Source organism: Gavia stellata, chromosome 32, assembly GCF_030936135.1.
Source record: "Gavia stellata isolate bGavSte3 chromosome 32, bGavSte3.hap2, whole genome shotgun sequence".
Classification (NCBI taxonomy): domain Eukaryota; kingdom Metazoa; phylum Chordata; class Aves; order Gaviiformes; family Gaviidae; genus Gavia; species Gavia stellata.
The window spans coordinates 4363594-4380305 of record NC_082625.1 but is presented as its reverse complement, the minus strand read 5'-3'; the positions used below and the strand labels follow the sequence as shown (position 1 = coordinate 4380305).

The 16712-nt window shown below is 61.1% G+C and overlaps 1 protein-coding gene across 1 annotated transcript; it reads left to right on the top strand.

Annotated features, from left to right (window-relative positions):
* Positions 1 to 783: 783 nt before the first annotated feature.
* On the top strand, positions 784 to 16195 carry MYO1F (myosin IF). The gene is made up of 28 exons (XM_059831745.1): positions 784 to 812; positions 4742 to 4879; positions 7008 to 7097; positions 7581 to 7675; positions 8318 to 8405; positions 8639 to 8728; positions 8892 to 9023; positions 9101 to 9235; positions 9311 to 9443; positions 9826 to 10022; positions 10156 to 10236; positions 10458 to 10544; positions 10697 to 10783; positions 11050 to 11217; positions 11286 to 11371; positions 11767 to 11848; positions 11953 to 12059; positions 12399 to 12497; positions 12571 to 12715; positions 12899 to 13013; positions 13704 to 13873; positions 13994 to 14139; positions 14458 to 14604; positions 14686 to 14834; positions 15105 to 15188; positions 15328 to 15529; positions 15860 to 16026; positions 16119 to 16195. Exons 1-28 carry the CDS (start codon positions 810 to 812, stop codon positions 16193 to 16195), a joined length of 3300 nt encoding a protein of 1099 aa, XP_059687728.1. The 5' UTR covers positions 784 to 809.
* The last annotated feature ends 517 nt before the right edge of the window (positions 16196 to 16712 follow it).

The following is a 16712-nucleotide window of genomic DNA, read 5'->3' as shown; positions in this document are numbered from 1 at the left end:
TTGTGGCTCTAGAGAACCAGAGGACACAGTCTTTAGTAGGGCCTGTAGCCTGTACTTCTTCAAGCGTAGCCTGGGATCAGCGTTGCGGTACCTTCGCAGCGAGCCAGGGCTTGCATAGGTGCATTTGCACGCCAGGGCTGGTGCATGAAGATGGGTCTGTGTATGCGCAGGTTTTTGCAGGAGCACCGGCTCTGCAGTCATGGTGGGGACAGCACCGCGGTCATCCCCCGTGGGGACTCCCACTCTCATCCCACACACAGCTCCAGCAATGGTCTTTCTGAAATGGCTTCAGCCCATTTGTAGCCAAAATGTTTCCTCAAGCATGGCCTTTTTTATTCAAAATACCTGTAAAAAAAGCAGCTTGCTCCTAAAACCACCTTAAAGCAGAGCATCCCCCAGCACTGACTGGCCACCCCTGCAGGGGGTTACATCAAACTGTCACCTCGGGGAGGGGTGATAGTTTTTGCGGAGGCTCTGAGCATCCCTGCTGGACTCCACCAAGCATCCACCCGCTTATCCAGGTTGGTGACCGCCCCCCCCTGGCACCAGCAGCACTCGTCTGCAGCAGAGGTGGGGTCACCCTGGACAGAGCCACCCTAAGGTCTCCCCCAGCAGCAGAGAGCCGCCCTCGTCCTCCCCACCCCTGGCAAACCGGCACGAAATGAGGAAGTGGGAGGAGGAAAAAAAAATTAGTTGCAATTTGTAGTTGCAGCAGAAACACAAAAGCAAAGCACTTCAAGATGGACCTGGGCCCTCGGTGACAGGACCCCTGAACACCCCATCCCCAGGGGGCAAGACGCAGGGACACCATGGTGAGTGCAAGCGAGGCCCTTGCTGGGCTCCCCCCACCCTGTCTCCCTGGGACACCCTGGAGATGTCACCCTCTCTTCCTGCCACCTCAGGGCTATCTCAGCCCTGTCTTCTCCTGCACCCATCGTGGTCCCTTGCTATTTTCTGGGAGGTGTCAGGAGCCCACCCGACATCCCCACTGGAGAGGGGACAGTGCTGCCCAGGCTTGGGGACCGGGAGCAGAGCTGGGGCTGGGTGAAGCACTGGCGCAGGGCACGGTGGTGGGGAGCAGCCGGGGATGGGTGCCGGGTGCCGGGTGCAGGGTCAGTGCCCCCGGCAGCCCTGACCCGAGCAGGATGGAGGGCACCAGGTGGTGCGGCTGGGCCAGCACAAAATGGTTTTGATTTTGCCATCGCTGGTTTGGTCCCCACAGGAGAACTTTTGTGTTCCTCTCAGCCCAACTTCCCGCCAGCACTTCTGGTTTCAGCGCTCATGGTGCCAGCAGGGTGTGGGCAGAGCGTGGTGCAGGCAGAGCGCAGCGGGGTGGCAGGGGCTGCCAGGGGCAGCTGCACCCCCCAGGCTGGATCAAGCTGGGAAGAACCCTCTGGGTGCCGGTGCCCAGGGTCAGACCTTGCACCTTGGTGCATGCAGGGAACAAGGGCCACGGACAGGGCACTGGGTGCTGAAAGGGCAGCAGCCAGAGCTGGAAGTTGATCTGGAAGCAGAAGAGGAAGATGAAAGCTCTCAAAATTAGGGAGGTGTTCAGGCACAGAGTAAGGGTCTGCACGGTGGGGCTGCAGCCACGTCCCTCAGCCTGCGGCTCTGCTCCTTCCGTGTCTTGGAGTGATGCTGTCCCCAGACATTTCCGCCCAGCCAGGAAGGAGATGGTGGTCAGGCTGAAACAGAGCTTTCCCCCACCCACGGTCGTGGTTGTCACCTCTGAGAGGCTGCTTTGATGCTGCCCCCCACAAGACACAAACACTGTCCCTTCCCCACTGCCACCTGAGACCTGAAGATGTTTTGTGGCTTCACAAAGGGCCATGGGGCTGTGCAGCCGCGACCCCGACCCCTGCCGGGTCCCAGCTCTGGGGCCAGCCCCCATCCCCAAAACGCTGGGGGAAACACCCCATCCCCAAGTGCTGCCTGTGCCTGGGAGCTGGTAGGGTTGTGACAGCGATGCAACACCCCGCGCTGCTCTTCTCAAGGCTTCCGGTGGTTTTAAGGTGTTGGCTGCATCAGGGCTTGCCCTATCTCAAGACAAAAGGTGCCTCCTTGGGCTGCGTCCGCTCCCTGCTCGGGGCTTGCAGGGTTTTTTTGGTGGCTTAGACCTGAGCTTTGAAGAAAAACAGATGATGTTTTGCAATTGCTGCCGCAGGGCTGCTCTCCTCCCTGCCTCAGTGATCCTATCGTGAGCACGGGGTACATCCTCAGCCCCAGACACAGGCAGTGGCTGCGATGGTGACAGTCTCGCAGCCCTCAGCTGCGGCATTCCTGGGGGTCCTGGTGGGGCTCCCCCAGGCATGCACCCATCATGCATGGGACCACCATCAGAGCAAAGTCCCTTGTGCAAGTGGCTGCAGATTCACCTGGAAGCCCAGGCCAAGGGCTGCTGAAAGCCGCTCCTGCTTGGCTTGAGGCTGAAAGTGGCCTCACAGAGGTGTTTGGTCCAGGCTGCCCATCATGCCCCTTCCCTGGGGACACCAGCAGTGGGGCTTGTCGAGCCACTGCTCTCTGGCTCATCCCTCGCTTTGGCCTGGAACAGAGGAGGGGACTGAGGAGCCGCTGTCCCAAACGTCTGAAAGCAAATTCAGTGTCTGCCCCCACTCCCTGCAGGGCTGCTGCCTGCAGCCCCCATCCCGCGAGGGCTTGCTGGGTGCTGAGCTCAGGCAATGCTATGGTTTCAAGGAGCATCATTCCTCTTCATCCTCCCCTCAAGGCTTTTACCCAGCTTAGCGAGCCTTGGCCCCACGGACCCCCCCATGCCACCCCTCGGGATGTGCTGAGGAAAGCCAGGCAGACTTTGTGTTCCCAGAAATGGGGCGGAAAACAACCACGGCCCTGCAGCTATGCGGGGCAAAATCTTCGTTTAAAGCGAGTGGGTGTTTTCCGTGCAGCTGTGCTGCATCAGGTGCCCCGGCTGAGCCAGGAAAGCACCTAACCTGTGCGGGAGGAAGAGGAGGTGTCACAAAGGTACGTGCTTGCTGCTGACAGCTCTGAGCAGTCGTTTGACTGAAGGAGAAACTCCGTGTGTCAGCTCTAAAGCGCCGAGCTTGCAATACAGGAAATGCTCACGTTTGCCTTAATTTGGTGCCTGTGCCAGAGCGCTCAGGGCGATGGAGGCAGGGGACGGGAAACCGAGGTGTTGGGCTCCCCACAGGCTCCTCCCAACCCACTCCTCTCCACCTAAAGCACGGGGTTTTGGCTGGGTTGGGTTGAAGCTGGGAGGCTCCCGGGGTCACTGATAGCTCCCGGGGTGACAGCACGGTCACCTGGAGTGAATGACTGAGCGTGCCTGTGTTTTTCCAGGTGGCCTGTCTAGGGGCTTGTTAGGATAGAGGGGAGGAAGAGGAGGGGAAGGCAAGAAAAAGGCTCATAGGCAATAAACAGGAGGAAGAGGACAAGGTTCCTGAGTGTTTTCAGGCTGTGTGAGCAGCCCCGATCCCCCCTGGACCCCCCGAGCTGATCCAGGTCCACACATCCCAAGGGAAGGTGGTGGGACAATAAAGCCAAAAGCCCTGTCACCAGCTATGGGTGCTTGAGTCACACCTGGGGCTGGGGGGGGCCGTGGATCCTAGTTTGGGTTGCAAAGCCCAGCGGGGAGGGAGGTGGCCAGGGGGAGCAGCACAATGTTGCTGAGCCCCTCTGTGCTCCACGATGGTCCCTCTGTCCCCTGTCGTGATGGTACCGGGTTGTGCTGAGCATCCGAGGGTGGGTGCAGGGGGCTGCAGGCAGCCTGTGAAAATCAGGGGCAGACGGGAGGGGGCGAAGGTGTTGGGGTCCGGAGGCCTGAAATCTTGAGAGCCAGCAGGAAAATGAAGCAAAAGGGGAAGAGAAGAAAAGGGAAATGGAAAGTGTAAGAGGCTGGGGGGAGGAGAAGTGAAATCCGTGCCGGGAGCGCTGGGGTGAAAGCGGAACCGAGTGGGCCACGGGACAGTCACCGAGGAGCTGCGGGCAGGTCCAGATGGGGTGTCCCCTCCCAGGCACCCCGCCGGGGGCTGCATGGGCACCACAGCTGTGTTCAGCAAATTTCCTCTGCAGCATGGAGGAGAAGGGGCCTTTGAGTAGTCTTTTTGCACAGTGAAATCTTACCTTCCCCTCCCAGCCCAGGGCTGGTTTTAGCCCTGCAAGGGCTTAAATCACAGCCCAGCTTTCTGCTGCCCCGCAGCCCCAGAGGACGGAGCCAGGCCAGCTGGGGGGTGGCTGGAAAGCGGGTGCTGGCATCTCTCTGGGCAGGGAGGAAAGGGTGATGGGGGCACGGTCGCACCTCTGCCGAGGTACAAAGGGGATGTGGGGGCGCAAGGGGATGTGCGGTGCCAGGGGCTCCCCCGCTGGCTGCAATTTTTGCCCTTCCCCTGGGTTATTTTTACTGCCACTTTGACTCATAAGCAAAGCCTGTGAAGTAATCGCTTCATTAGTCCTTTGTTACCTCTGTAAGGAGCAGGGGTGATGTTACAAACATGCCTGCAGGCTGTCAGTGCCCCATCTGCTCCCCTCCGGGGTGCCAGACCTGCCTCGAGGCAGGATCTGGCCAGAGGGATGGGGCAAGCCTGCAGCAGTGCTGGGATGAGCTCTCTTTGCACCACCCGAAGGTGCCTGTTTTGGAGGCATGGCTGGGACAGGGGCCAGTTACAGCTACCAGCAGCTCCGGGGGAGCTGGGGCCAGGTCCACGCCTGGAGCCCCACTCCTACGGGTGGTGGCCCCGGTGCAGTCGCTGTGGCCCTCTCCCCACAGGGCAGCAAGGAGCGCTTCCACTGGCAGAGCCACAATGTCAAGCAGAGTGGCGTGGACGATATGGTCCTGCTCTCCAAGATCTCCGAAGAGGCCATCGTGGAGAACCTCAAGAAGCGTTTTATGGATGATTACATCTTTGTATCCTTCCTGGGGCAGCGGGATGGGACTGGGGAGCAGCAGGGCTGTGCTCCAGGGCTTTACCAAACTGGGGATGTACCAACGCTTGCAGAGTGTCCCGTCCCCATGCTGTCGTGGGACAAGATTGGGGTCGGCTGGGGGAATGCTGCCATTCCCAAGCTGACATGCACTCGGCAGAAACACTGCAATCGAGGCCCCCATCCTGCCATGCCCCGGGACCCACTTTGGTCCTTTCTTTGCGGCCACAAAGCCCTAAGCAAAGGACACTGAGCAAAGTCCCTCATCTGCTGTCTCCCACTGCTCCTGCACACTGGAGACCCACCTGCCTGTGCCAAGGGGGCCAGATCCCAGTGGCAGCAGTGGCCATTGTCCCCTGTTGCTGTCACCCAAACCCCCGATGCCCACAGTGCGCCCTGGCTGCTCTACTGGCAGCAAATCCAAGCAAACCCTGGATGGAGCAGGAGCATCCCTGCAGACATGGGTTGGAGATGCCACCCCTCACTCTCCACCAGTATCAGGCCACATGGGACACCACCAAGCCAGCGCAGGGTGCAAAGCTCCCACCCCGCCCAGTGTTGCCCCCACTGTGCCATCCCGCAGCCCAGAGGCTTTTCCAGTCTCTGGCTCCCATCACAGAGTTGATGCTGCTGAGCATCGTGCACGAGGCTCGGCGGCTCTCGGGCTCCGCAGAGTAGATGGGGAGGTGTCCCCATGCCCATAATTCGAGGCGCTGAGCCCTTGCCTCGGTTGCCCCACACCTGCTTGGGGATGTGGCCAGCTCAGCACCCCGGCACCATCGCACATGCTTCGCCTGCACCCCAGCTCTGGTGGGTGGCTGGCTCTAGTGGGGAAGAGGACAAAATCCCTGCTGTGCAGAGCAGGGCACGCGGGGGCTCAGGTGGCAGCAGCGCTGAGCACGGGGCTGAGCTGCTTGCTCATGCCACTGCAAGCGGCTGTGGTTTCGCTGAAGATGTGGCTCTGTCCTTACAAGGCGATGCTCTGTCCCGGGCCGGCGGTGACGCAGCCATCCTCCCTGCTCTTTCGGCAGCCCTGGGGCTTTAAATGCATTTATGGGTTGGGTTTGGGGTTGACTTTTTTTTTTTTTTTTTGGAGGTAAAAAATACCCCACGCAATGTCTTTCTTCCTTTTTTTTGAGCTGCTGCTCGCAGGGCCCCCGTCTAGCCGTGACTCAATGCCCCACGCTTCTGCATTTCCCAGAAAAACCCTTTTTTCCTGCCCTTCGGCTGCTTTTCCCCTGCCCTGCTGTCAGGTGGGCCAAAAATAGGACATCAAGGGCTTGGGGTAACCCCACTGGCACCGCTGCATCCCCAACCTCGATCTCCCCAGCACATGCCCTAGGGTGCTGGGGGCTTATCCCCATCCTACTGCTGCATCATTTCCAGGTGCAATTCCCTGCTTTTCCTGTCCCCTGCCCACACCTGGGTGACTCGGGGATGCTGCAGGCAGGGGCCGAGGGAGATAGAGTGGCTTGGTGGCCGGGGGAAGGCAGGAGCTGGTAGTTTCTCTCCTCTCCGTGCCTCAGTTTCCCTTGTTGTAAAATGGAGATGGTCTCCTGCTGCAAAAGCAGGAGCCGGTGGTTTCTCTCCTCTCTGTGCCTCAGTTTCCCTGGTTGTAAAATGGAGATGGTCTCCTGCTGCAAAAGCAGGAGCCGGTGGTTTCTCTCCTCTCCGTGCCTCAGTTTCCCTGGTTGTAAAATGGAGATGGTCTCCTGCTGCAAAAGCTGCAGATGGAGCATGAGCAGCTGAGCAGAGGGCGAATTCCGGGAGGGTGCAGGATGCTGGAAATGCCGCTTCTGGAGCCAATCCTCAGCCAGAGGCCAGGGAGCTGAGGGGAAGCTCCTGCTGTACCCTGCGCCGATCACACTGCGGGGGACACCCTGGGGCCAAGGGAGTGAAACACTGCAGCCCCATGGCTGGGAGAGCACCAAGTCATGGCAGCAGCTGTCCCTGCACCCGAGCTAAAAACCCTCATGGTATTCCAGGATGAGGCAGGGACCCCCCAACCACCTTCTTGCCATTGCTCTCACTGACGCTGCCTCCGGGGCAGGAAGGGGCAGCAGGAAGGGGGGACATGGGAAAGGACGCAGAGACCTTAACCTGCCACTCAGACCTACATTGGGCCGGTGCTCATCTCCGTCAACCCCTTCAAGCAGATGCCGTATTTCACCGACCGGGAGATCGAGCTGTACCAGGGGGCGGTGAGGCTGCTGTGTGCCGGCTGGCGGGGTCGGCCAAGGGTTCACTGCGTTTAATTTGGTGCAAAACAGCTGGGGGGTGTCCCATGAGTGTCCTTGTCCTCCCCGGCCCTTTGGGTCCTGCAGGGATCTGTGGTCCCAAACCCGTTGATGGAGAATCAGTAACGAGACTCAAGAGCAAATCCACATTCCTGGGAAATTCAGCTCATAAATAAACACCAAAGCAATCCAAACATGGTAAAATCCAGCCCGAGTGACTAGCTCTGCCACAACGAGCTTCCCGAGGAGGAGGGGAGAGTCAAAAAAACATCTGACATGCTGCTGATTAGCTCATGTTTGTGGCAAGAGACTAATTCCCCATCCCTGCTGTGTGCCACTGCCTTGTGCAACGCATGGGCAGATTTAAGGGGATTTGGGGAGGGGGCTCAGGGTGGGGAGCTGGTGGCTGCTCTGTGCTCAGCGCTGCTGTCCTTGTCCCCCGTTTAGGCTCAGTATGAAAATCCCCCCCATATCTACGCCCTGACTGACAACATGTACCGCAACATGCTGATCGACGGGGAGAACCAGTGTGTCATCATCAGGTAGGGGGTACACAGGGCACAGCCGGGGTCCCCATGCCACTGGTCCGGGGCCGGCTGCCCCCATCACCCCTTCTCCCCACACCCTGGGGGCAAGCCAGCTAAACACAGCAGCCGGGCAGCGGCAAGAGGCAGCTGAAGCCCAGTGGTGTGTCCTGGGGGACACAGCACGTGGGGGTGCCTGGAGGGACCCCGGCATCCTGGGCCATGAGCACCAGCCAGGGCTGTGACCAGGTTGTCCCAGGCAGGGACCGAGCCTTGTGCAATGCACCGTTCCGGCGGAGTGTTGCAAGGGAGATGTTCAGGATGTGGGGCAAGGCCAGAGACTTCCCCTTGAGGCTCCCAAGTCTCCCTCCTCCCCTCCAAAATCCAGCAACAAGAAATCCAACATCTCCCAGAGCAGCTCCTCACCAAGCCTTGCTCTGGCCCCACTTATATCCCAGAGCACCCCCAGAGCTCCCAGGCAGCCCCGTCCCCTGCGTTAGAGCTGCCATATGCTCAGAGTACACGGCAGGAGGGAGGCCACCGGCCCCGTCACCCACCATCACCCCCAGGCCCTGCGCTGGCATCCCACCCCGAAGCACCCCAGAATGAGTGTCTCCAGTGGGGCCGTTTCATGTCTCCTCTGCTTTGACATTTGCACAGCGGAGAAAGCGGGGCCGGGAAAACGGTGGCAGCAAAATACATCATGGGCTACATCTCCAAAGTGTCCGGGGGTGGCGAGAAAGTGCAGGTATGGCTGCTCTCCCCCGCACCACCACGCATCGCTTCACCTCCCAGCCGCTCCCCACCACCCCAGCGACCTGCTCCCCCCGTCTGATGGTGGCACACGGAGCAGCCCCAGTGCCAGGGCTGGGGACACGCAAAGCCCTGGGTCTTCCCCCAGCTCCGAGGCAGAGGTGCTGCAGTGGGGCGCAGGTGTGCATCACCCCCTGCCCCCAACTCCCTCCCCTCCTCTGTCCCCAGCACGTGAAGGACATCATCCTGCAGTCCAACCCGCTGCTGGAAGCCTTCGGGAATGCCAAAACCGTGCGGAACAACAACTCCAGTCGTTTTGTAAGTCACTGGGGCAGGTGCAGAAGGTCAGCGCCGCAGGCGGGACCCATCCCAGCAATGCTCCTAGCATGGTGGGAGAAGGGGGAGAGAAGCCAGGGCCGGGGAGAGCAAGGGGTCCCAACGGCCGGGGCCGCAGCTCTGAGCGGTAGCTGTGCCGGAGCAGGGGAAGTACTTCGAGATCCAGTTCAGCCGGGGCGGCGAACCCGATGGGGGGAAGATCTCCAACTTTCTGCTGGAGAAGTCGCGGGTGGTGAGCCAGAATGAGTGTGAGAGGAATTTCCACATCTACTACCAGGTACGGGGGGCATGGAGCCAGCCGGGCTGCCGTGGGGGCCGGGGGCCAGGTAACCACAGCCCCAGTTTCTCTCCCAGCTCATCGAAGGGGCGTCCCAAGAGCAGCGGCAGAACCTGGGGATCATGAGCCCGGATTATTACTACTACCTGAACCAGTCGGACACGTATCAGGTGGAGGGCACGGACGACCGCAGTGACTTCCATGAGACCATGGTGAGTGACCGGGAGGGGGAGTCCCCAGAGCTGGCCATGGCTGGGCAGGGGCTGACGGGCTCCCCGCACCCCCAGAACGCCATGCAGGTCATCGGCATCCGTGGTGAGGACCAGCAGCTGGTGCTGCAGATCGTGGCAGGGATCCTCCACCTGGGAAACATCAGCTTTCGGGAGGAAGGCAACTATGCTCGGGTGGAAAATGCTGACTGTGAGTAGCCAACCCCCCCGGCTCCAGGGGGGGCACGCAGGGACACTTGCAGAGACTCCTGGCAATGAATTGCAAACTCTCCGTAGCACAAATCCCCCAGCAGAGGAGAGAGGCAGTGGCAGCATCTTCCTCACGTTAGACATGGGGAAACTGAGGCAGCGAGCAAGTGGCATGACCAGAGCTTAATTAGCAAGGGGACAGATGCCAGGAGTCACTTGCTGTGATTTAGCAGAGGGAGGACCACGTTCCACATCCCTGGTCACTGCACCGCTGCTGTCCTTTGCACTCGGATGGGGCTGGGGGGTCTGGCAGTGGCTGTATGCAGTGTGCTGGGGGCGTACGGGGAGCAGGCAGCCCTGACCGCCCCCCCCCCTCTGCCCAGCCCTGGCCTTCCCTGCCTACCTGCTGGGGATCGACCAGGACCGCCTCAACGAGAAGGTCACCAGCAGGAAAATGGACAGCAAGTGGGGCGGCCGCTCTGAGTCCATCACCGTCACCCTCAACGTGGAGCAGGCGGCTTACACCAGGGACGCCCTGGCCAAGGGGCTTTACGCACGTGTCTTTGACTTCCTCGTGGAGGTGCGTGGTCCTGGCGGGCTGGGCTGAGCACGGCCGCGGTGCGGAGGGGATGCTCGCCATCCGCTCCAGCGTGCAGCTGGCCCTGCCGCCATATGCCCCCAATGAAGGTGACTCGTCCCGTCTCTCCCTGCAGTCTATCAACCGGGCTATGCAGAAGCCATATGAGGAGTACAGCATCGGGGTGCTGGACATCTACGGCTTTGAAATATTCCAGGTATGTCTTGCTTTGCTGTAGGAGCCCAGCTGGGGAATGTCCTTCCCTGCTCCTGCAGCAAGGAGGTCAGCCAGAGCAGGGGGCTGTTAGCAGTCAATGGCCCCAGGAAGGGTCCCTGGAGCAGCATCCAAAGGCTCTGCTTTTTGGGGTCCCCTGATGCGGTGAGAGGAGCAGAAGCCAACTCAACCCCATCTTCTCTTTCATCTTTTGTCCTTTTGCAGAAAAATGGCTTTGAGCAATTCTGCATTAACTTTGTGAATGAGAAGCTGCAGCAGATCTTCATAGAGCTGACCCTGAAGGCAGAGCAGGTATGGGGGGACTGGGGGGGCTGTGCCAGCACCCTGATTCCTGCACCCTGCACCACCACCACCGACTGGTTCCGGTACCATGGCCGGAGCAGGGGGGTTACGGCATATCCTGTGGATCGGGGATTCACCCGGCTCTCCCTGCGCTTCCCCAGGAGGAATACGTGCAGGAGGGGATCAAGTGGACCCAGATCCAGTATTTCAACAACAAGGTGGTGTGCGACCTGATAGAGAACAAGCTGGTGAGTGGGGTCCCCTCCTCCAGGGCAGGCTGTTTCAGGGAGCCAAGGGACCTGGGGAGGGGGCTATCGATGGGCTGGGTGCTGTCAGGGACAGGTGGCAGAAGCTGGTCCTGCCGGGGAGCACCGCTGGGAGAGCAGCAGCTCTTCACCCTTAGCCTAAGCTGTGGTTCAGCATGAAGCAGCTTTGACCAATGCAGAGCACTTAAGCACAGCCAGATGCAGGATTGGGCTTGTGGACACCCATGGCTTCGCTATCCCTCTCCCAGAACCCCCCTGGGATCATGAGCGTCCTGGACGACGTCTGTGCCACCATGCATGCCACCGGCGAGGGGGCGGACCAGACCCTGCTGCAGAAGCTGCAGGCGGCCGTGGGCACCCATGAGCACTTCAACAGCTGGAGCTCGGGCTTCGTCATCCACCACTACGCAGGCAAGGTATGGCACCCCGCACCCCACAGCCCTGGCCACAGCGGCACGGGACTGAGCTCCCCTCCTGCCCCCAGGTCTCCTACGACGTGAATGGCTTCTGTGAGCGCAACCGGGACGTGCTCTTCACTGACTTGATCGAGCTGATGCAGAGCAGCGAATAGTGAGTCCTGGCAGCGCTGTGGTCCCCGGGACCAGCCCACAAGGGCTGGGGCAGAGGGCAGCATCCTCAACACCCAGACCGTAAAGCTTTGCTGGTCCTGCCTCTACCCAAGCCATAGCTGGGGGTGCTCAGCATCCTGCATCACCCTGCAGGCACCAGCAGCATCCCCGCATCGAGCGCAGCAGCACCCAGGTGCTGCAGGGCTGGGTGGAGGGATGCTCACCCACCAGCACCGATCCTGCTCGGTCTGGGGGTAGTTGGGGTGGGGACAGGCTCAGCCACTGAGCAGGATTTCTCAGCAGCAGAAAGCAGAGCTGGAGCTGGTTCCAGCTTAGCACGCGCTAAGCTTGGGGAGCCTGACAGCTCTCACCCAGGGCCTGTCACCTGCCTTTCAGCGGTTTCATCCGGATGCTTTTCCCAGAAAAGCTTGATTCTGACAAAAAGGGACGACCGACCACTGCAGGCTCCAAAATCAAGGTACATCCCAGAGGCTGCAGGACAGTAGCTGCCTCTGGGGCAGTGGCAGGGTGATGGGCTCCCACCAACACCTTTAAAGCTACAGAGGTCTATCCTTGCAACAGAAACAGGCTAACGACCTGGTGAACACACTCATGAAGTGCACGCCACACTACATCCGCTGCATCAAGCCCAATGAGACCAAGAAACCCCGGGACTGGGAGGAAAGCAGGTAACAGAGGCCCCTTGCAATGTATCAGGGAGCCCACAGAGCCCAGGGAACAGGACCTGGCCGTGGAGATGTTCCCAGGATGGGCTTTACTCCAAAAACTCTGGGCTGGTCCCTCTGTGCTGCCCACAGACCCGGGGAGCAGGAGGCGGGTGCTGAGGAGGGTGTGGGGACACACACGCCTCTCTACATGCATCACCCAGAGGCTCCATCTGAGCCCCAAGAAGCTCTCACACAAGCACAGCCATGGGCATCCCTGTGCAAAGCAGTGGCCGAAGGGCCCAAGCAGGTCCCCCACCAACCTGCCATCCCACGCTGAACGTGTCCCTCCCGGCTCCGCAGGGTGAAGCACCAAGTCGAGTACCTGGGGCTGAAGGAGAACATCCGGGTGCGCCGGGCAGGTTTCGCCTACCGCCGCCTCTTCCACAAATTCCTGCAACGGTGAGCGACCACCGGAACGGGGGATGGCAGGTCCCCGCAGCCCAGCCGTCACTCATGTCCCCTGTCCCGGCAGTTACGCCATCCTCACCCCTGAGACGTGGCCCTCCTGGCGCGGGGACGAGCGGCAAGGGGTGCAGCACTTGCTGCGCTCCGTCAACATGGACCCAGACCAGTACCAGATGGGGCGGAGCAAGGTGTTTGTCAAGAACCCCGAATCGGTAAGTAGCCCGGCTCTGCCCCTCGCCCCGCAATCCAGCATCCCTGGGGGACGCTTCACGCAGCCGAGCATCGCTTTGGGCAGCGCTGGGGAGGGTTTGGGGTGCCGATGAACAAAAGTGATGCAGCACAGCGGCTGGGGGGGCCCTGGCCAGCTGGGCTCAGCACCCCATGTTCCCCTCCAGCTCTTCCTCCTCGAAGAGATGCGGGAGCGGAAATTTGACGGCTTTGCCCGGGTGATCCAGAAGGCCTGGCGCCGGCACATCGCCATCCGGAAGTATGAGCAGATGCGAGAGGAGGGTAAGGCCGGGCGAGTATGAGGACACCGGCACCCCGGCACCCCTTTTCGGGTGCCTTTCGCTGGGGACAGCCCAGCTGCCAGAGCAGCAGGGGAGCAGCAGCCCGGCTCCTAATTGTGGCACTAACGAGGAGGGGGATGAGGAGGAACCGGACCATGAGACGCCCAGGATCTTTTCCTACATCTTAAAGGAGGGCACAGATTTCTCGCTTCTATTTCCAGCCCTGGGAGGGGCCGTAGGACAGAAACCGGAGCCTCTCGCTGTCTCACTCTGCATTTCATGGCCTGCACTGAGATAGAGAGGAGTAGCTGAGAGTCAGCATTTGCAGAGGGATGGGAAAGGCCAATGGTCACCTCCTGACCCCATCGCGGGTGTTTTCCCACCCTTCCAAGCATGCAGTGAAAAATCAAGGGGGAAAACCCAGAAAGCAGCTGGGTCCCTCCATCCCACCGCACAAGGTTTCTGGAGGGCGATTAATGGGTTTCGAAGCTGGCCAACCTCAAGCAGCTCAGATTCCTCCTGTGGCATAAAACAAGCCCCACTTCTTGCTGCCACCAGTCCATGTGATGGCTCCCACAGCTCCTGCAGCCGGTTTGGGAGGGCAGGCAGACAGGGGCCGAGGGCTGAGCCGAGGGCTGAGCCACCGGCGCAGAGCCCTGTCTGACCGGCATCGCTTTGGGGTCCTGTGCAGCCTCCAACATCCTCTATAACTTCAAAGAGCGGAGGAGGAACAGCATTAACAGGAATTTCGTGGGCGATTACCTGGGCATGGAGGAGCGGCCGGAGCTGCGCCAGTTCCTGGCCAAGCGGGAGCGGATAGACTTCGCCGACTCCATCACTAAGTACGACCGGAGGTTCAAGGTACGTGGAGCCACTCGGGGCTTGGGACAGGCCAAGCCGTGGCTTGTGGTGGCTGCCCTTGGGTGGGATGTGTGTGGGGATTGTGCCACCCCCTCACCCCCTGCTCTTGCCCTCTTCCAGCCCATCAAGCGGGATTTCATCCTCACCCCCAAGTACTTCTACCTGATCGGGCGGGAGAAGGTGAAGAAAGGTCCTGAGAAGGGGCAGATCAAGGAGGTCCTCAAGAAGAAGGTGGAGCTCCAGGCGGTGAGCGGTGTCTCGCTGAGGTGCGTCCCTTAGCACAGGCTCTGCGGGGGGTGGTCCGTGCGGTCGGGCTTCACCCATCAGTTCCACCAGCTGCTCTGTGCTCCCGTGCCCCCCGCCAGGCCCCGGCCCCTCGCCCGTGCAGGCAGCAGGGCACTGGGCCATGGGGAGGAGGCTCCCCGCGGATGGGGCTTTGGAGGCTGGGGAGGTTTCCAGCTAAATCGCCCTCCAAATTTGCTCGGGGTGGATCCAGGCCCAGCGGGGTGTCCCGGCTCCCCCCAGCACCGGCTGGCACCAGCCTTGCCCCCGCTGATGCCCCCGCACTGGGGTTGCTCCCCCAGCACCAGGCAGGATGATTTCTTCATCCTCCATGAGAATGACGCCGACAATTTCTTGGAGTCCATCTTCAAGACGGAGCTGATCAGCCTGCTGTGCAAACGCTACGAGGAGCTCACCCGCAGCAAGCTGCGCCTCTCCTTCAAGGACACGTAAGGATGGAGGCTGGGAGAGGTGACAAAGCAGGACGGGGTCCCATCCCCATGGCCTCATGGCTCCTTTCTCTCCCCCAGACTACAGTTTCGGGTGAAGAAGGAGGGCTGGGGTGGTGGCGGCACCCGCAACGTCACCTTCGTCAGAGGACAGAGTGATGTGGCAGCCCTCAAAGCTGGAGGCAAAACCCTTACAGTCAGCATTGGGGATGGGCTCCCCAGGAATGCCAGTGAGTGCCAGGGCACCCGGGGGGCGGCGGGGGACCAGGACCGCTGGGGCTGCAGGGCACAGCCAGAGGCTTGGGGACATCAGGGCTAGCCAGCGTGTACCCCAGCCCTGTGGGGTTTGCGTTTCACCCAGGAGGGACCCGCTTCTGCTTGGGTGATGGGGCAGCACAGAGCATTTTGGGGAAAAAGGCAGCCGGGCGCAAATTGCAGGGGCAGCCCCCCCCGGCTGGCTCCGAGGACTGTCACCTAATGGGGGGCTTGTGTCGCCCCAGAGCCCACGAAGAAGGGGGCAACGCAGAGCAGAGGTGGCACCAGGTGTCCGGCGCCCTCCCGAAGTGCCCCACCAGCACCCAGAGGTGAGGAGGGCAGTGCCAAAGCGGGGGTGCCGGGGAGGGGGAACCTTAGCCTGGATCCAGCCAATGCTGCGCTCCTGGTGGGGTGCAGGCTGAGCGTGGGCCCCCTGTAATTCTCCATCCCTGGGGGGGGTTCTTCCAGGCACCTGCAGGAACGGGGCGCCCCAGTTCCCACACAGCGATGGCCGGGCTCAGCGGGACACCTACACAGCGCCCCAGAAGCAGGCACGGGGGCCACCGGCCGCGGCGCTGCCCCCCCGAAACGCCACCCGCCAGCCAAAGACACGGCCCCCATCCGAGCAGAACATGGATTTCCTCAACGTGCCTGACCAGGGGGTGGCCGGGTAGGTCCCGTACCAGCACCCACATCCCCCCACCACCCCACCCTCCCCTCCCACTGCTGCCGGTCCCAGGAGATGCTCTTTCCCCTCTGAGCAGCTCCGCTCAGTGACAGCCGAGCGACAGGTCTGGGCAACTGGCCTTGCTGGCAGAACAGCACCTCCTGGGCTCTTGTACACCCCAGTTCTCCCAGTCCCTGCACTGGGAGGACCCACCTGAGCTGCAGGGACAGAGCACCACGTCAGTGGGGAAGAGCAGGATGGGAGGGAGGGTGCAGCGCAACCCGTGCCTTCCCGCTCTCCCCGGTGTGAACGCTGTTTCTCCCGGTCCCGCAGCATGCAGCGCCGGCGAAGCCTGAGCCAGCGGCCGCCCCCGGCCAGGCGCCCCAAGCCGCAGCCCAAGGCGGCCGTGCCGCGCTGCCAGGCGCTCTACCAGTACATTGGGCAAGACGTGGACGAGCTCAGCTTCAACGTGGGGGACATCATTGACATCCTGCTGGAAGGTACTGCCGGGCTCCCACCCTGCCCAGCTTCTCCCCGCTGTACCCCATGGCAGCACCATGCCTGACCTGGCTCTTTTTTCCCCCTTTCCCAGATATCTCCGGCTGGTGGAAGGGCCGGCTGCATGGCAAGGAAGGGCTTTTCCCTGGGAACTACGTGCAGAAGATCTGAGCTGGATGCAGCGGCCGCATGGCCGGAGGCAAGGAGGGGGTCACCATCCTCCCACCCCACCTCCGCCGAGGCCGTGCCGAAGGGGCTGGCGGCGTCTCCGCAGCGGTTCTCCACTGACGCTGGTGTTGAGCGAACGTTTCATCACGAGCCCCCTGGCCTGTGCTGGCTGCCGGGCTGTGATGGACCCAACCACTGAATCCTGCAGCTGCTTTAGATGATGGCCTCCCTGCAGCAAGTACCGGCTCTTTGCTGCTTGGTCATACCCTGGGAGTGGAACTGCTCCGGTGATTCTGGGGTATAAATAGGATTATTGTTAATAATTATGGTAAATAATCAGACTCAGCAACTCTAAGTCTGACTCAAAAATTGAGCCTGGAGTTCGTATTTCACCCTGGTGCTGGCCCGTGGCTCCCACTGGCCCCGTGACAAGAGCCCTGCACCCACGTGTCCCCACATGGGGAGGTGGGCGGACACACGTCGGAGACAGCCCTGTTCCCTCCACGTTGAACCCTCCAGA